The sequence below is a fragment of the Phycodurus eques genome, chromosome 2 (assembly GCF_024500275.1).
Source record: "Phycodurus eques isolate BA_2022a chromosome 2, UOR_Pequ_1.1, whole genome shotgun sequence".
In the NCBI taxonomy this organism is placed as follows: Eukaryota; Metazoa; Chordata; class Actinopteri; order Syngnathiformes; family Syngnathidae; genus Phycodurus; species Phycodurus eques.
Genome location: NC_084526.1, coordinates 9,618,651 through 9,634,891, shown reverse-complemented (window position 1 = coordinate 9,634,891; position 16,241 = coordinate 9,618,651). Strand labels below are relative to the sequence as shown.

At 40.4% G+C, this 16,241-nt stretch overlaps 1 protein-coding gene across 1 annotated transcript in view; it reads right to left on the bottom strand.

The window, feature by feature from the left end:
* Window positions 1–3,853: 3,853 nt before the first annotated feature.
* immp1l (inner mitochondrial membrane peptidase subunit 1) overlaps window positions 3,854–16,241 on the bottom strand; it is a 38,879-nt gene continuing 26,491 nt past the window's right edge. The window contains exon 6 of the mRNA XM_061666348.1: window positions 3,854–4,051. Within this exon, the coding sequence (XP_061522332.1) occupies window positions 3,902–4,051 (150 nt within the window). The 3' untranslated portion in view covers window positions 3,854–3,901. The remainder of the gene's footprint in view (window positions 4,052–16,241) is intronic.

The following is a 16,241-nucleotide window of genomic DNA, read 5'->3' as shown; positions in this document are numbered from 1 at the left end:
ACACAGCGCGCTACACTCTATACGCAATGGCGAGCAACGTGTTGGAATATGAGGAGGAGGAGGAGGATTTCGACGTACAGGAGCACTCAACTGAACTTGGCATCGTCAAACCGTACATGTTTGAGCCGATCAGGAGGTCAAAACCTGACAGTGACGACGACGAGCAGCCAAGTAGCAGCTGTACAACAGAAAAAGAGAGTGGCCACTGGCTCGATGTGACGGGGTGCCAATATTTTTTAGCAAGACTATATGTATTATATATTCATATATGGTTCAGTAACAAGGCACCAGCTTTTACATAGTATGCAGTATTCCTATATATTGTGTGCCCCTCGCTCGAGTAGCGTTATAACACGTCTTTGCCGTGTGTCTGTTGGCCTGTCATGTAGGCAAAAGTACAGACGACAGTACTGAAAAGTACTGCGTGGGTCTTTTTTTCCTACTCCCCAGTGCATAGTAACCATAATAGAGTCGTAGGTATATACAAGGAAATCCTCACCTCTTGTCTGCGCCGCTTCGCTGCTGCACCGTGGCGGCTGCGAGATTTAGTTCTCTTGCTGGCGGTTGAGGTCCCAACGGCCGTAGGAAAAATAGTTGGCACCGCAGCTGGTTTCAGCCCCTGCCTCTATATCCAATGTTTTCTGCTAAGTCTTTCTCAAAACACACTGGTTCGAAGTGATAAGCACAGAGGTCGGAATGCTTGCTAGGCACCCATAGCTGACCATGTTTCTTCCCCTGTCGATTGACTTTCCCTAGGCACTGGTCACGTATTCCTTTTTCACTTGGAAAGCCAAAACAAAGTCTCGCCACTGCCTGAACCATTTTTACAACCAAAGGCCACACAATAAACCATCGTGACATCGCTATATCATACGACAACAAATATACAAGGACAGGAATAACAGCATGGAACAATAGCACACAACGCCGAATGAACAGGATGTTTGGCTTATGTGACGTCACAGCGCCGGAAAGAGACGAAGACCGGAAGGCGCTGGATGCAAAAAGCAGACGGCGCATTCTGAATTATATTTATCGATTTAACTGCTGTATATCTGCTATATAATCACTTCGAAATGGCAGATGTAGTTTGTAAAGGGGTTCTAGAGTTATTAAGAAAATGTTTTAAATCTTTGTCCCCTGACCTTTAAGTCTTACTTACTTAACGTAAGTCAGGTCACTCGTATCTCAAGGAACCACTTTAACCGATTTTCATGCACTTTTTTTATTTACAAAGGGTTAGTGCATCTACCAAAAAAGAAACTCATACATTGCAGATAAAGACTTTCATTTTTGTTCGAAAAATTAAGCTTTCTTCCCCTTACTCCAGAATAAGAAATGGGACCAGGAAGACTCCGAATGGACAAACGAACACAAATTGCATTTGTTAAAGCTTCGGCCTTGGTTTGTAGTTTCCTTATTCGTCCTATGCGCCCCCACAGTTGTGAAGTGTAATTTACTGTTAAGACACTGTTAAGCATACAAATGGGTTGGTGAGCCGACAAGCATGCGGACGTCAATGCCGATAATTAAATGTTCTATTGTGTTTTCATGTTGTATAAGACGGTCTGAATCAGAGGTAAATGTAGCTAAAATACCTTGAATTGTTTTGATTGTTTTTGTGTCTGTACTCCGCTATAGTTGTGATGTATAATTTACTTTAAACCCATTGTGGTAAATACAAGTCGACAGCAGTTAAAAGTCCAGTGAGGCAGGTAAATGCATGCCAATGAAGTGATACAGTAAATCAGGGGTATCAAACTCATTTTTGTCGTGGGCCTCAGAGGGTCGTTATAACTGTAGAACCATATAAATGTATAATCACCTCATCATAATCTGCGTCACTCCTAAATTTCTCAATTTAAAATGCTTGCAATTCCTCAAAGTGAGGACAATTTGAAATGTTGGTCCATAAGAACATGAAGTAGACGCACATGATTGGTTACGCAGGACACATGAAAGGATCTGGCCCCCAGGCCTGGAGTTTGACACCGGTGCAGTAAATGCATCACAAATATGCTAAAGCGGGAGTAAGCAATCATGTATAAAATGAGGTATGGAATAACGTCGCATACTGCATGACATAAAATAAGCATTGCAAATTATGGACAAGCACTGACGGTCCACCAATTTTATAGACCACAAAGTAAGTGATGTGGGGTCGTCATGGTAATGACAAAGACATTATTACACTAACTCTATTTTTGAAATAGTTATTCTTGCCTAAAATGATCACATATTGTTGTTTTAATTTGATGCCACAGTGGTTTTCTTTTTTTTTTCCAGGAAGTCTCCAAAGGGGAGGAAGCCCCTGGACATCTGTTAATCACTCTTAACCTCCTCAACGAGCACTATCTAAATGATAATAGAGAGCAGGAAACGAGACACAAACCAGCTAGCCAAACAAGTCCCCTCAGGCCTTAAGCCAAATTAAATCCCAATTAAATGTTCATGTTCCCTCCTGAGGTGTGTGTGCGTGCGTTTGTTTGCATGTTTGCGTGCGCATGTATCATCAGAAAACCAGCTCTTTGGTTTAAACAGCAAAGGTCATTGGCTGTCGCAGTCACTGTGCGTTATTGTTGCGATTAGTCCGTCTGATTTTGTTTTGACTGTTATTGCTCCAATTGGAGAAGCAGCTGACCTTTGATTGTAAGACAAATATGGAGGATCACGTCACTATCATTGTTATTGTCATCGTCACAAGAGCTTCAATATATTTACTATGAAATCATGAATCCGTTGTGACATTTGGAACACTGTTTTGTTCAGTTTGTTCAAGCTCCATAAAGCTGTAAGGGATCATTTTTGCTTTCGTTTTGTTTTCATTTTGTGTCTGTTTTTTTAAAATATATTTTTATGCCTGCAGTACATGCACAGTACGGTGACAAATTGTACAATTACGAGACAACGTGTCAATATCTAAAGTTGAAAACCTATTGAATTGCAGAAGGCCTACTTGCTAAACAGTAACATACTGTAGCGACTCTGTGTTAAAATGTTGTCTTTGTAAACATTTTCTGATTATTTTACAAAGCAGTCAAGTTTGTATGTAAACTACACACAACTTGGAAAAAGCGACTTCTGATGCTCTGACTAACAAACATGAGTGGTCTCCTGGCTGGTTCACCAATATTACAGAACACCAGAGTAAGTATTCAAGTTGCCATGGCAGCGACAGAGAAACAGTTCTTGTTTGTACAAGTCAGCTGCTGTTTTAGGAAGTAATTCCTCATAAAATACAAACACTATGCACATTTCATCTTTGCATGTGCATTCCTTTCCTTTAACAAACAACCTTTACTTGACAGACACTAGTTTCGAAAAACAATATAACCCTTGTAAGACCAATAAACCAGTGCATCTATATTATAGGGGGCTCATCCTAATAAAGACACCTATAAAATTAACCAAACATAGTGAAATGTTGGCATGAATAAACTGTAGATGGTCACACTTGGTAATAGCTTATCTAAAATAATATGTTGAAAATGTCAATTTGCTAAAAATGTACTTGAAAAAAGATAACGATACAATTAGGTTTCTGATTGAAATGAACTCAGGTTTTCCTATCAGAACGTGTAAACTTGCATTTGATGTCCTTGCACGTACAGAATGTAGTGAGTTCGATTCCATATGATAATGCACAGACATACAGTATGCATCTTGATGTGCATATACGTTTTTGATCATTAAACACGTTGCTAAACGGGGACACGTTGTGGAGCGAAAGTCCCATAGGTCTATTAAGGTTGTAGCTAAGTACATAAACAATACACACACGTACACTGCAGATGGCCACTTCATCCACCCCCTCACCCCCTCAGCCCCTCACCTCCTCCAGCATTAGGGTCCATGTGGCAGCAGGTCGAGACAGGTCCCACCTGAACGAGGCCTTTCTGGTTCACAGGTGAGTCCTCGCTCGGCCTCGGCTACTTCCTGTCTTTAAAGTCCAGTCCCGCGGTTCCATCCCTGCATGTGAAAGCACATGAGAGCAGCATGTGCTGGCTTGCTTCTGCTGGGCCAGCTGGGACTCTGGTGGACGATCTCCCACCTGATGTAAGCACAATAGAGACTTTTGAGAGGCACAACGCTCATTTTGTGCTATATAACCGCCATAATGATGCCGCATGCATGTACTGATTCTGCAGTGAACGGTTCTAGACTTAGTCCTTACCCTTTCTCCACACGCCTCTAGGTGGGAGTGTTGTCATATGTACCTCTAGAGTCCAGGCTCTGATTGAACTATTTCTTTAGAATGTAACAAGGCGCCTGCCTACTCGTTAAAGATGTGATTATCTACTTGCAGTTTTTGAACAGAAAATACATTTATATAATGTAAAATGCTTGGTTAAAAAAATATTCACTGGGTCTGTTTAACGTAAATTACACTGTAAACTACAGTGTAAATTACAGTGAATAGATATTGCATTTTTGATAATTTGTTGAAAAATTATATAATAAAAATGGAAGATTATTCAATCTTACAGTGCAATAACAATGTTGTAATTTTCTTTCAAGTAAAATTTTATATGTATATATATATATATATAAAGAGGGGAAAAAATATCAAAATCACAGCCCATTGTGTTAATTCACAAGTACTTTTATAAACACTCACTGGCTACATCATTAGGTACAGTTCCCCAATCTAATAAAAATGATGATAAACTTTTCATTTAACAATGTGTTCATATTGTGACTGAAGTTTCCAGAATTGGATTATACTGAAAGCTGTTTCTAATATTTTGATCACCTGAGTTAGCTACACCGAGGGGCAAAATATTAGAAACAGCTCTAAGTATGATGCAGTGCGGTTTTAGATCACTGCAAACTACAACTGCAATAATATACATATTAAAAATACAAACATACTCACCTGTATATAGATTACACAGGAGTACACAACTGCTTTTAGTTTGGGGATGTTGGGAGCTTCGCATGCAGAGCGGCGCTCGTTTCAACACTAAGAGCGAGCTGGGATGGGGGGCCGGGGAAAGGGAGGGATGCAATAACAGCCACATGATGTGCACTGTACAAGTGAGAGGAACAACAATTAGACTCATTGTTGCATCCTGGAGATGCAGGAACATGGGCACTCGACTGCTGTGGAGAAACATGCGCACATTTATCACCGCGCTACTGATAGAGCAGCTCACGCCATATGTACAGCAGGTCCTTAATGGCTACACAGGGCCTAAAATGTAAGTAATCCTTCAAACTGTACTTTCGGTATTGACGGACCTCCTTTTACTTTTTCTTCACTTCAACAAGGCATCATGGCATGGCCGCAAGTGGTAGAGTGCCGGTGAGACAAGATAACACTGCACCATGTCACCACGTGCACTGATTGGTTTATCTGGCCATTTATCACAGTTGAATTGGAACCAGCCTTGCCTGAAACCTGCTTTCAGTCTTTGCTCTGGTGGCTTAGAATGCACGACGCCGCTACCGAGTTCACTGGGGGTTGTCAGAGTAGGGTTCTGTGACAAATGTATTCAGGTAATAATGACAAATGCCACGGTGACATGATAATGTGCTGCCACATTAGCCTACATGCTGGACGTCTTGTTCTCATGCTGTCTCAGCAAACCAACACCAAATTACCACCCCCCTCAACCGGAAGAGTGTAAATTCTTCCGGCTTTAAATAGCCTAAAATGTGATCTAGCATGATGGCGAAAGCTAAAAAATGCATTAGAGTGCAAGACGTGGCGGGCTTCATGAGGCTGTCCACGTATGCTGTTTGCACACAAACCAGCGCTGATGTCTTCTGTCAGAGCTCATTTTGGTAAACACGGATGTGGACATGAGGAAGCGGGGTGACAGGTGCATGATTGAGCTACTTAAAAGCAGACACTCTGCTCATCTCCCAGGGTCGCTGCTGTCTTTCTCCCCCCTGCACATTATATGCTCACTTTCATCTCTTTCGGGGGGTGAGCTTTTACAATACACCTTAATTGTATTGAAGTTTAAAAATATTCCAATAATCACTTCATTATCATTCACAGATGAATCGCTCTAGCCGGGCGTCTTGTCGTCGACTTTGCCACCTTTTCAACTTCTTTGCTTTATGAGCGGGTCCGCTTAGACGATATGGGTAATAGATAAACATAAAATATGCATCCAGATCTTCTGCTTGGGCGAGTGGACTGAATCTGTATGAATGGCTAATGTGTTGCAGTGATGGCAAGCAACTAGATTGATCACTCATTACGATATCTGCTCCATTGGCCATTAACACCCGCAAGGAGCCTAAGTGTGGGCCCCATCACACACCAGGGTTAAATTGAGTGAAGAAGCGACCTGTGTGCATGCGCCTATGTGTGTGTGTGTTTCGATGTGTGTGAGAGAGAGTGAATGGGTAATGGCTGCTGCATGATCCACTAATGGCAAACTACTGGCTTCAGAAACTAGAAAGATGGGTGGTAAACACCAGGCCTACAATACACTACATGGCTACAGCTCCTCACCAGGGGAAGCTGGGCTCTGTGTTTATCCCACTCACTTACCACATTAAGACACAATGCAGCACTTACAAAAGCAACTATTTACCCAGATGGCTGCATAGGTGGGGCCTCAGGCACCAGGTGTGTGAGCATAAACCCACCATGTTCGGCTTAGAATGATACAGCATGGAAACGCTTATCTGGTAGTGTGATGTTATAGCAGTGCAACACAGTTTAGCCCGGCAATGAAATTACCAGGGACGAGACAACTGAAAAGGTAAACAAAAGACAGCAGTTTCAATGTTCTTCACATACCTACAAGGGTTTTCTCTGTAATCTAGATATTCATTTTCTATACCGTTTATCCTGTTTAGGGTTATGGAAAGGGATGTACAGGAATGGTAACCTACACTCTGGACTGATTCCTATTCAAAGGACAATGATGCATTGCGTGGGAATACACATAGTGTAATGCCAGTCGCACAATAGCCAGCCAACTATGTGAACCACACCATTTTCGTCTCATCGTATTTCTTCTTACTCTGATCTGCTGTATGTACTGCTTTTACATCATGCCCCCTAATGTTCACATTGAGACACCACATAACTGAAATGCCTTGTGTTACAGACTACATTTAAGTGAAATACTGTCTGTGGCAAGACTCTTTGGAAAAACATGCAGTTGGATGGAAAATTGTAAGGTTATTGTTACTCTGTAAAGTGTTACATTTGCCATGTTCAAGGAAAGTTTGTATTTCAACAATATTTGATTAAAATTAAACACATTTTCATCATAATTGCAAGACAATGGCATTATCAAGTATCGGTACTCAGCATTGGTGAGTACTCACAGGTTAGTATTTGTACTCTGAAAAAAGTGGTATCAATGAATCCCTAGTTGTAGATCCACACTTTAAATACTGTACCACTCAAGGTGGTATAAGAACTAAAGGGTGCCAAAAATGGTCAAGTACGGATCAATTATTTTGGTACCCCATTGTAATTTTAACAAGAATAGCACTTGGGACAGCATAGACCTCCACCAACTGTTATTGACAGTTTACAAAAAAAAAAAAAAAAAGTTAAATCAGACAGTAGATGGCAATGCATGAACTTTATTGCAAATTTACTCACATCACCATAAACAATGAGTATAACTCAGTAACACAAAATAAAACATCCACAAAGGATGACATATTATGAGGGTTAGGTATTATTTTTTTACGAGCCAACAAAGTCAGCTGAGCTGATTGATGAGCAATCAAAATAATACACTTTGCTTTTGCGCTTGGGTGATGTAACAATGGGGGGGGGGAAACAAAACAAAAACGACTTACCGGAACACAGCCATTTGGTGAAAACAGGGCTAAAGTTTAAGCCCATGCCCTTAAATCAAGCACTATAAGGCAGAGCAACACTTGTAGACTCAAGAGTAAGTCAAGAGGCTTATCCATACCCAACACCGTTGGGCTGTTTTCAAAAGAAACAACATTTTTATAAACCAATCTATGACACCTGCATGTGCACATTTCTCTCGCCCTCTTTGCATGTCTCGTGTTTTGTCTGCACCACACACCACACACACACTAAAGTGGATTTACTTGCATTACACACAGCACATTGAGCATGTCAATCACCCGACACCGCAGCCGACTGCATTCCTCTAGAAATTAACCGTGTACTTTAAATAGTCTCTGACACACAGCAAGTAATGGTAAAGTGGGGGATAAATAATACCAAAAAGCTGATTCATGACGTGCATGTTAAAAATCACACAGAACCGCTTGAATTTTAATAACATTTTGTATGTTAAATTCTCACAAACTCTGGCATCACGCGATACCGCAGTTCAGAAAGCACCAACGAAAGCGTTGGCAATAAAGAGGTTTCTGATTCTTAAAGTTTGTACGTGTTACCGTGTTTAACTTTTTCTTACTCTTGACAGGTAAGAATATTAAGAGTGAGAGAGCCCCAGCATCCCGTTTGCATCAATTCAAGTTAAGTGTTAAGAGTACAGTGGTGAATAGAGATATGAGTTTAATTCGTTCTGTGACCATCCTCGTAACTCAAAACATATCTCAAATCATCTTTCAAAATTGAAATGAATGGAAATGTCATTAAACCATTCCAGTCTCCTCCCAAAAAGCATTTTTGTAATGTTTTTATTAAGAAAAATAGCACTCTATAATATTGTACTTTATAAAATTAGTAATAACCTAATTTAATAAAGAATTAAATTTGCCACATTTTCTTTGCTTCAATTCAATGGACATTGTGCTGCTCCTTCCACAATTGAATTAGTAAACTGCAGTAATATTAGTCATGTTTCTCAAAAGAGAATATATTACTGACAGCGCTGTTATATTGTCTGTGTACACGTGTTCCTCAACCGTGTTCTCGAGAAGTTGGGTCTTTTTTTTAATCTCAAGGCACCACTCTTATTTTTGGGGCGATTAACTGTGGCCATTTTTAGGTACATGATCATGACCATATATATACATATATATATATATATATATATATATATATATATATATACATATATATATATATATATATATATATATATATATATATATATATATATATATATATATATATATATATGACCTGAAACGTTGCCTTTACACTTAATAAAGGCTTATTACCTTCATTATATCCGAAGGAAAAAATTGGTTCCAAGTACAAAGTGGAGATCGACAGATTGTGTTCGACCTTAAAGGTTCCAATGAAAAGAGATTATAATTCAAAAAGGCTCGCTATTCAAGTCCAAAGCAATGTTTCTTTGAGGAGGGAGGTGGTCAGGCGACAGGGTCACAGGGACTATGAATTTCTTACTGAGAAGTCTGAGATGCTGATGTTGACATGAAGCCTGTTTACGCCACTGAGCTCCCCTCTGAAAAGAACTCACACGGGATGCAGGGACCCCTATTCAAGGCCTCCCAAATGGGATAGCATCCTCCGGGGGAGAGAACCGAGACGCTCCCTGCCAAGGCAATGGGGAAGTCCCTCTGCTGATAATAACAGTCCACGGGGGGAACAACCTCAGTGGGCACCAGGCCAGACAACTTTCAATCAAACTACCTCTCCTCTGTGTTCCATTTTTTGTAGCCATGCCCCTTCAAACCCCTCTCCCCATGCCTCTCCCTTTCTCAGATTTCCTTTCCTTTACAGTCTGCACACTCTAGAGAAATCTCCAGCGCAGAGACCCTCGCAGTGAACATAATGGCTATGATTCTCAGACAAGGACGGGTCAGGGCACAGATGAAGACGAACATCAAATAGAGAAGTGTGCTTGTGAAGCATTCAGCATCTCAACTTAAATCCTATTAGCAACAGATACACAAAGATAAAAAAAAAAATTCCCATTAGCACATTAGATCATTAGAACAATCAACATTTGTAGATTTCGTTTTTTGTACATAATTAGCAATCACCTATACAATGATGATAATAATACTTTAGGGCTGAGCAGCAACCTAAAAGTAATTGCTGTGAGAGTGAGGTGCAGTCTCCTCTAATTCTAATTTGTTGCTTTGAGTCTCAAGCACTCATGCATCAGTGCTTAAGAAAAAAAATAACACAGCATAGTAATACACTGGGGGGGGGGGGGGGGGAAAGAGTCCTTTGAATTTACTTAATTTGAACATGTACATTGGTGGCATGTGATTAAAGTCTGTTGAAATGACATAATTTACCCCTCTTCTAAAAATGTCATTTTAATCATGTGTTCAAATTGAGTAAATTCAAAGGACTTTTTTTTTTTCAGTGTAGAGACTGATTTCAAAGCTCAGTAACACTTTTGATTCACTAGTTTACCTGTTGTCAAAAAAGTCATAACGCCACAATACACGCATGAAATCTCAATTGACCTTCCTGTTTCAACACTTTGAACAGTTGCGTGGGGACCACAAGAATACAAGCTACACTTTTGTGTACATTACACATGTATGCGTGATTATAATTGTATAACATTAGCTAATTATCTGTACTGGCAGTGGGAGATGGTCAATAGAGGGCGCTAGGGCGCCGCTCTACCACCCACCACATTACTTTTCTTGAACACGAAAGAAAAGTATCTATTTTTAGATGAACAGGATAAATAGTATGTCGTTAATGATCAGTACATTTGTTTCACTCATATGTGTTGTCTGATTATTGACGCACTTCCGGTCTGGGCGTATACATTTTTACCCATTTACTCTCGTTAAATGTTTGACATGCGCAGTAGCTCTTCTTCAGTGCAACAGCCAGCATCTCAAGCTGGCCAATGTCACGTCCCAGCTCGGACTCTACGCCCACGGCACTTCCGGTGATTTCCATCAAGTTCCATCCATCCATTTTCTGAGCCACTTCTCCTCACTAGGGTCGCGGGCGTGCTGGAGCCTATCCCAGCTATCATCGGGCAGGAGGCGAGGTCCACCCTGAACCGGTTGCCAGCCAATCGCAGGGCACATACAAATAAACAACCATTCGCACTCACATTCACGCCTACGGGCAACTTGGAGTCATCAATTAACCTACCATTCATGTTTTTTGGGATGTGGGAGGAAACCGGAGAGCCCGGAGAAAACCCTACACAGGCACGGACGGGGAGAACATGCAAACTCCACACAGGCGGGGACGGGGATTGAACCCCAGTCCTCAGAACTGTGAGGCAGACGCTCTAACCAGTCGTCCACCGTGCCGCCATCCATAAAGTTTATTAAAAAAAAAAAAACGTCAACCTTTGGCAGTGGTGAGCAAAAGTGGGGCGGATGGGGCAATGGCCACGGGCATCCAAACACCAAATTTTACTCTAGACAAACAATTAAATACCTCCTAATACTGAGACATACTGAATTATGCCACATGAAATGTCTGGGTGATAGGGCAAGAAGGAAACATTTTTAGATAAAAGGAGTTGTGACCACAGCTTGCAAAAGTGGGAGAGCTAACGCCATTTTTTTTGCTGTAAGATGTCTATTAATGAGACATCACTACATCAGGAGTGGTCTGGGATGACAACTACCAGAGCATGGGGTTTGCTTGTTTGTGTGCACATACAAGTGTTTAGAGTGTGGACACTGCCTACAGCACACACTGAGTAATGCAGGTTTCCAGCATGTATTGATTTTTTTTTTTTTAATGTACAGCATTTTTCACAATAGTCCCAAAAATATTCATTTGAAAGAAGCAATAATAATTACATTGCTTTGGATCCAATATGACAATCATGTCATGTATACACTCAATGTTTACAATATTAGGTACACCTGCACAATCAAATGTGATGCAATCCAATCCAATCCAAGAAATATGCACATTACATAGAAAGAGATTGCTCTATTGTGTTTGAACTGAAAATGCTGTTCAGGATTAAATTTAATAATCATAATGATGAAGCTTGTCACATGTTTAATTTCCAGAAGATTTTTTTATCATGAGTATACATCGAAAAGAAATGCTCGTTTTTTAATCATTCATTTAAACTTGAGGTAGTGGTCACACACACACACACACCAAAAAAAGGATTAGACCCTATAAGGAACCATGAGGGACACCACAGGGCAGGAATCTAAGAAATGAAATAAACAAATGAAGAGTGAATTATTTTTGTTAAGATTCAAATTTAGGTTTCAACATTCATAATTTTAAGAAACAGTTTGAGAAACAGTATCAAACGTGGTAGTCTACTATGTATTTATTAATGACGACTGTATGAAATATTTTTAGGGAAATATGGCAAGTAATTTAAAAGAATGCATGGACTGTTATGTTATTTCATTCTATTTTTTCATCAAATTAATTGTAAAGACAAAGCACACTTTATTTGCATGTGCTCTAGTGAAGCGTGTCAGCGAGAATTATGCAAATCACAGTGATGCGCTGCACATTATTAGGTGATATTAGTCTCAGAAAGAGCCCACCCACTTGTCTTTATACCAAGCTTTTTGCATTTGCAAGTCACCATACATGCGTGCGTGTCTTAACCAGCTGTATGTATAGCAGGTATTTGCGTGTCTAACGGTGGTACAGTATAAAAAGAAACCCCAAGACTCATGAAATATAAACCAGCCCATCTTTCTGATTTTACGATTGGAAACACACTTGCACAAAAACACACTCCACATGCAGTTGGTCGTAGAAACGAATCCTATACAATTTATTATTTTTTTTTTGCTGAAGCTTATTAAATTGAAAGGGAAATGTTAGTTTCGTGAATTAATTGTAGTACTTTAATTACATTGTTTCAATAAACTAAATAAACACGAATGAGGATAAACAATCCCCTTCAAAACATTAAAGTTTGGTGTTATATACTGTACTTTTCTACTAGTGGACAGGAGGTCTGCCTTACAGTCAAGATGCAGTGTATCTGGGTTTGAATCTCTGTTGGAACGTCTCTGTACGGAGTTTTTGTTTGGGATTTCTGTGGGTATTTCGGTATCCTCCCACATTCCGAAAGCATCTTCAAACTACTCGGTAATTGAAAGCTCTACATTGCCCATAGGTGTGAATTTGACTCAAATGTACATATGCCGTGCGATTTACTGGCTAACAATCCAGGGTGTACCCGGCCTCTCACCTAAAGCTCTAGTTACCCATGACCCTAATGAGGACAAGCGTCAAAGAAAATGAATGGATGGATCTGGGATTTTGCAGGCTTTCAGTTTACGCTTGTCAATTACCATGGAAAGTATCCAAAATCCCACAATTTTGCAATCGAGTCACATCCCACCCTCTCCACGAGTTCACAAGCTCTTTCACGGCGGTCAAGCTGACATCCCCAAGAATCTATTTTATCATTTGAGCCAGAGTTTCAGACACCCGCCGGATGAAAACAGCATTCTCTCTTACACAATGGACTCACTCAAAACTCACCCAACATCCATAATGACCAAGTTTCTCAAATCCGCGGCTGTGCTAGATGTTTTGCCTGCCCCAATGCTGATAGTGACCCCCCCATTACCTCTCCCCCTGCTCTTTCTATTCAAGTTGTTTGACAAAGTGAAACAGCAACAAAAACACAAACAAAAACCTCCCCCAAACTCAGACACGCACAGCAAAAAAAATTTAATTAGTTTTAAAAGTAATTACTCGAAATGATTAGTTGAGCTGGGCCACTTTCCCCTTGTTACTTGTGAATTGGAAATATAATTGCAGCGGACAGTAATTGGCTGGCCGCAGACTGTTGGTTATTGTAGTCTTTTGTGGCAAGCTGCATCATTACCAAAACTTGGGTGCGGTTCAGCTTTTGAACTACACTGACCAAAGAGGAACACAAACAAACATGCACGCAATGCTCTGCTTGCCCATGCCAGCTCTCCATCAACCACTGGGCCTGGTCCAAGGTTCAGACTTGTTATCTATCCTTTTTTTCCCCTCTTCTCGACAACATCCTTTTAGTCACCCACCTGAGGGGCACATGGACAAATCAATTGGACTCCATCTGCTTGTAATGATAGAAAAACTAAAATGGCATTCGGTCATGCACAAACCTCCACCAAGGCCAAACTGTTCAAGAGAAAAGAGATACATTTTTCTGTCGGTTACTAGACTATTTCCTGGCTCATGGAGGATGTTATGAACAGGTTGGCAGTGACATTTGATTCTGGATGCCATGGACGCTTCTATAAGTTTCTTTTGTGTCATTCTTTTTGCGTAGAACTAAAGCTGTTCGCCACTAAGGAAAACAGTTCACTTCAATAAGCTACTTGGGGTTGAACTGACCAATGAACCGGAAATAGCCATGCACGTGTTTTGGCATTACCAACATGAACTCCTCACAGAAAGCAACAGGTGAGGAGGGTGGCGGTTTCACGAGGCAGAAGCAGTGCCTCAAGAGTGTGGAACACTTTATCTAAAAATGAGACCGGGAGCACGGTCACTTATAAAAAATGCAAGTCTATCACCAAATATAATAAAAACACAAGTGCGATACACACCCATCTGAAAAGGCACCTGCTACTTCTAGCTGAGGAACAGCCCAAATCCTCACATCACCAAACACCCTCATGAACTAGAGAAAAGAGAGAGAACATACTGTAATGTCTGCTTGGATGATAAAAAGAGGATGAGCGAGCGACCTCTTTACGAGCATTAGGAATCTCTTAGGATGAGGCCGATTGGAGACTTATCTCGACACACGGATTGCGATTCGATTAAAAAAACGATATGTTAAAGGTGTAACGATTCGATACAATTCGGTTCAGTATGAGAGCGATATGATTCGATTCGATACAGTGTGGAAACTATGTGATGGTTAACATTATTTTGTCAGGCACATGCACAGACATTTTTGACGGCAGGTGCTCAAGCTAAAAGAAGGCCAATAGTGGAGATAAAAAGTCTACACACCCTCAGTTGGACATGCCCAGGTTTTTGTGGTATACAAAAATGAGATCAAAATTAATCATGAGAACTTTTTTCCACTATTAGTTCACTTAGAACTGGTACAACTCAATTGAAAGAAAATGAGAATGGAAGTAACAAAAGAAGAAAAAAAAGAATCAACGGAGATAACATTGTTGGACAAGTGCACACATCCTCATAAATAGGGACGTATGTGTGTTCAGAATTTAAGCAATCGCATTCAAACTCATGTCAAATTGGGGTCTGCACACAACTGTCACTATTTATAGTGCATATGACGAACCCCAAATAAATTAAAGTGGGAGTATATGTATAATTTTCCCAAGAACTCAAATAAATGCCCCTGAAATATCAAAACGTTTGGGTGGAATTGATGAGAATGTATGAATGAAGAAAAAAAGGGGAGCTGCAGCAAAAAGGGCACTTTTTTCATCCAGGAAGCAAAAGGGCAAGCGCTTGAGCACCACCTTGGTTCAATGTGTGGATGTGCCTGAGATTTGTTGACGTAGACGTTAATCATTCATTCATTCATATAGAACCGAATTCTATGAAATTACATTCTTACAGTATTTTCAAACATGTAAAAGACCACTTACCCCTGAGCATTGTTGCTTTATGGGACTGTAAAAGATAAATAACAAAATATCTTATTATACAAATAAACCACAACAATTAATTTTTGTAGAGAAAATAATCTGCACACACTATATTTCAGATCCAAGGGGGGTCTCGCACACAGGGTGCCATAGCTAGGACCTCCACTACACACACACTACTTGCTGAGAGTTGACTGACTAAACTGTGATAACTAGCTTAGTTGGCAACTGTTAGGTTACCTTTGGGACGAAGCCTACCTGGCTATGTGTCCTTTAATGGACGCCTTGGATGTTCACAGGAGTTTCTCTTTGGGGTTTGCTCACAGTATTGGGAAGATTACTTTGGAAATGTAGTTGGTTACAATTACAAGTTACCCTCTTGAATATGTAATAGTGTAACAATTTCAATTACTTTCTCAAAGTAATATAACTAATTACATTTGACTACATTTTGATTATTTTTCATAATTTTGAATGAATGCATCAACAGGACGCTTGAAAGGTAAAAAGGGGAAGCTGAAAAGGGGGTGAAGGGAAACAGTGGGCTAGACAGAGATGTAAAGTGGTGCCTTGAGATACAAGTGACCCTACTTACGAGTTTTTCGAGATATGACCTGTCCTTCGGCCGATTTTTTGCTCTGACGTGCAAGCAAAAATTTTAGATAATACCGCTGTATGGTAGCAGGGCTTACTTTGTTTCATCAAAAGCAGCAGTCTGGCAGGTAGAGGATTCTTCAAAAAAGAGGCTTCAAGCTGTTTAATGCCACTTCCCCGTTGAGGTTTACTGTCAAATCTGTCACGAGTTGATTTAGACTGGACCCAGAAGCAGGCGGAGGCGGAGAGGT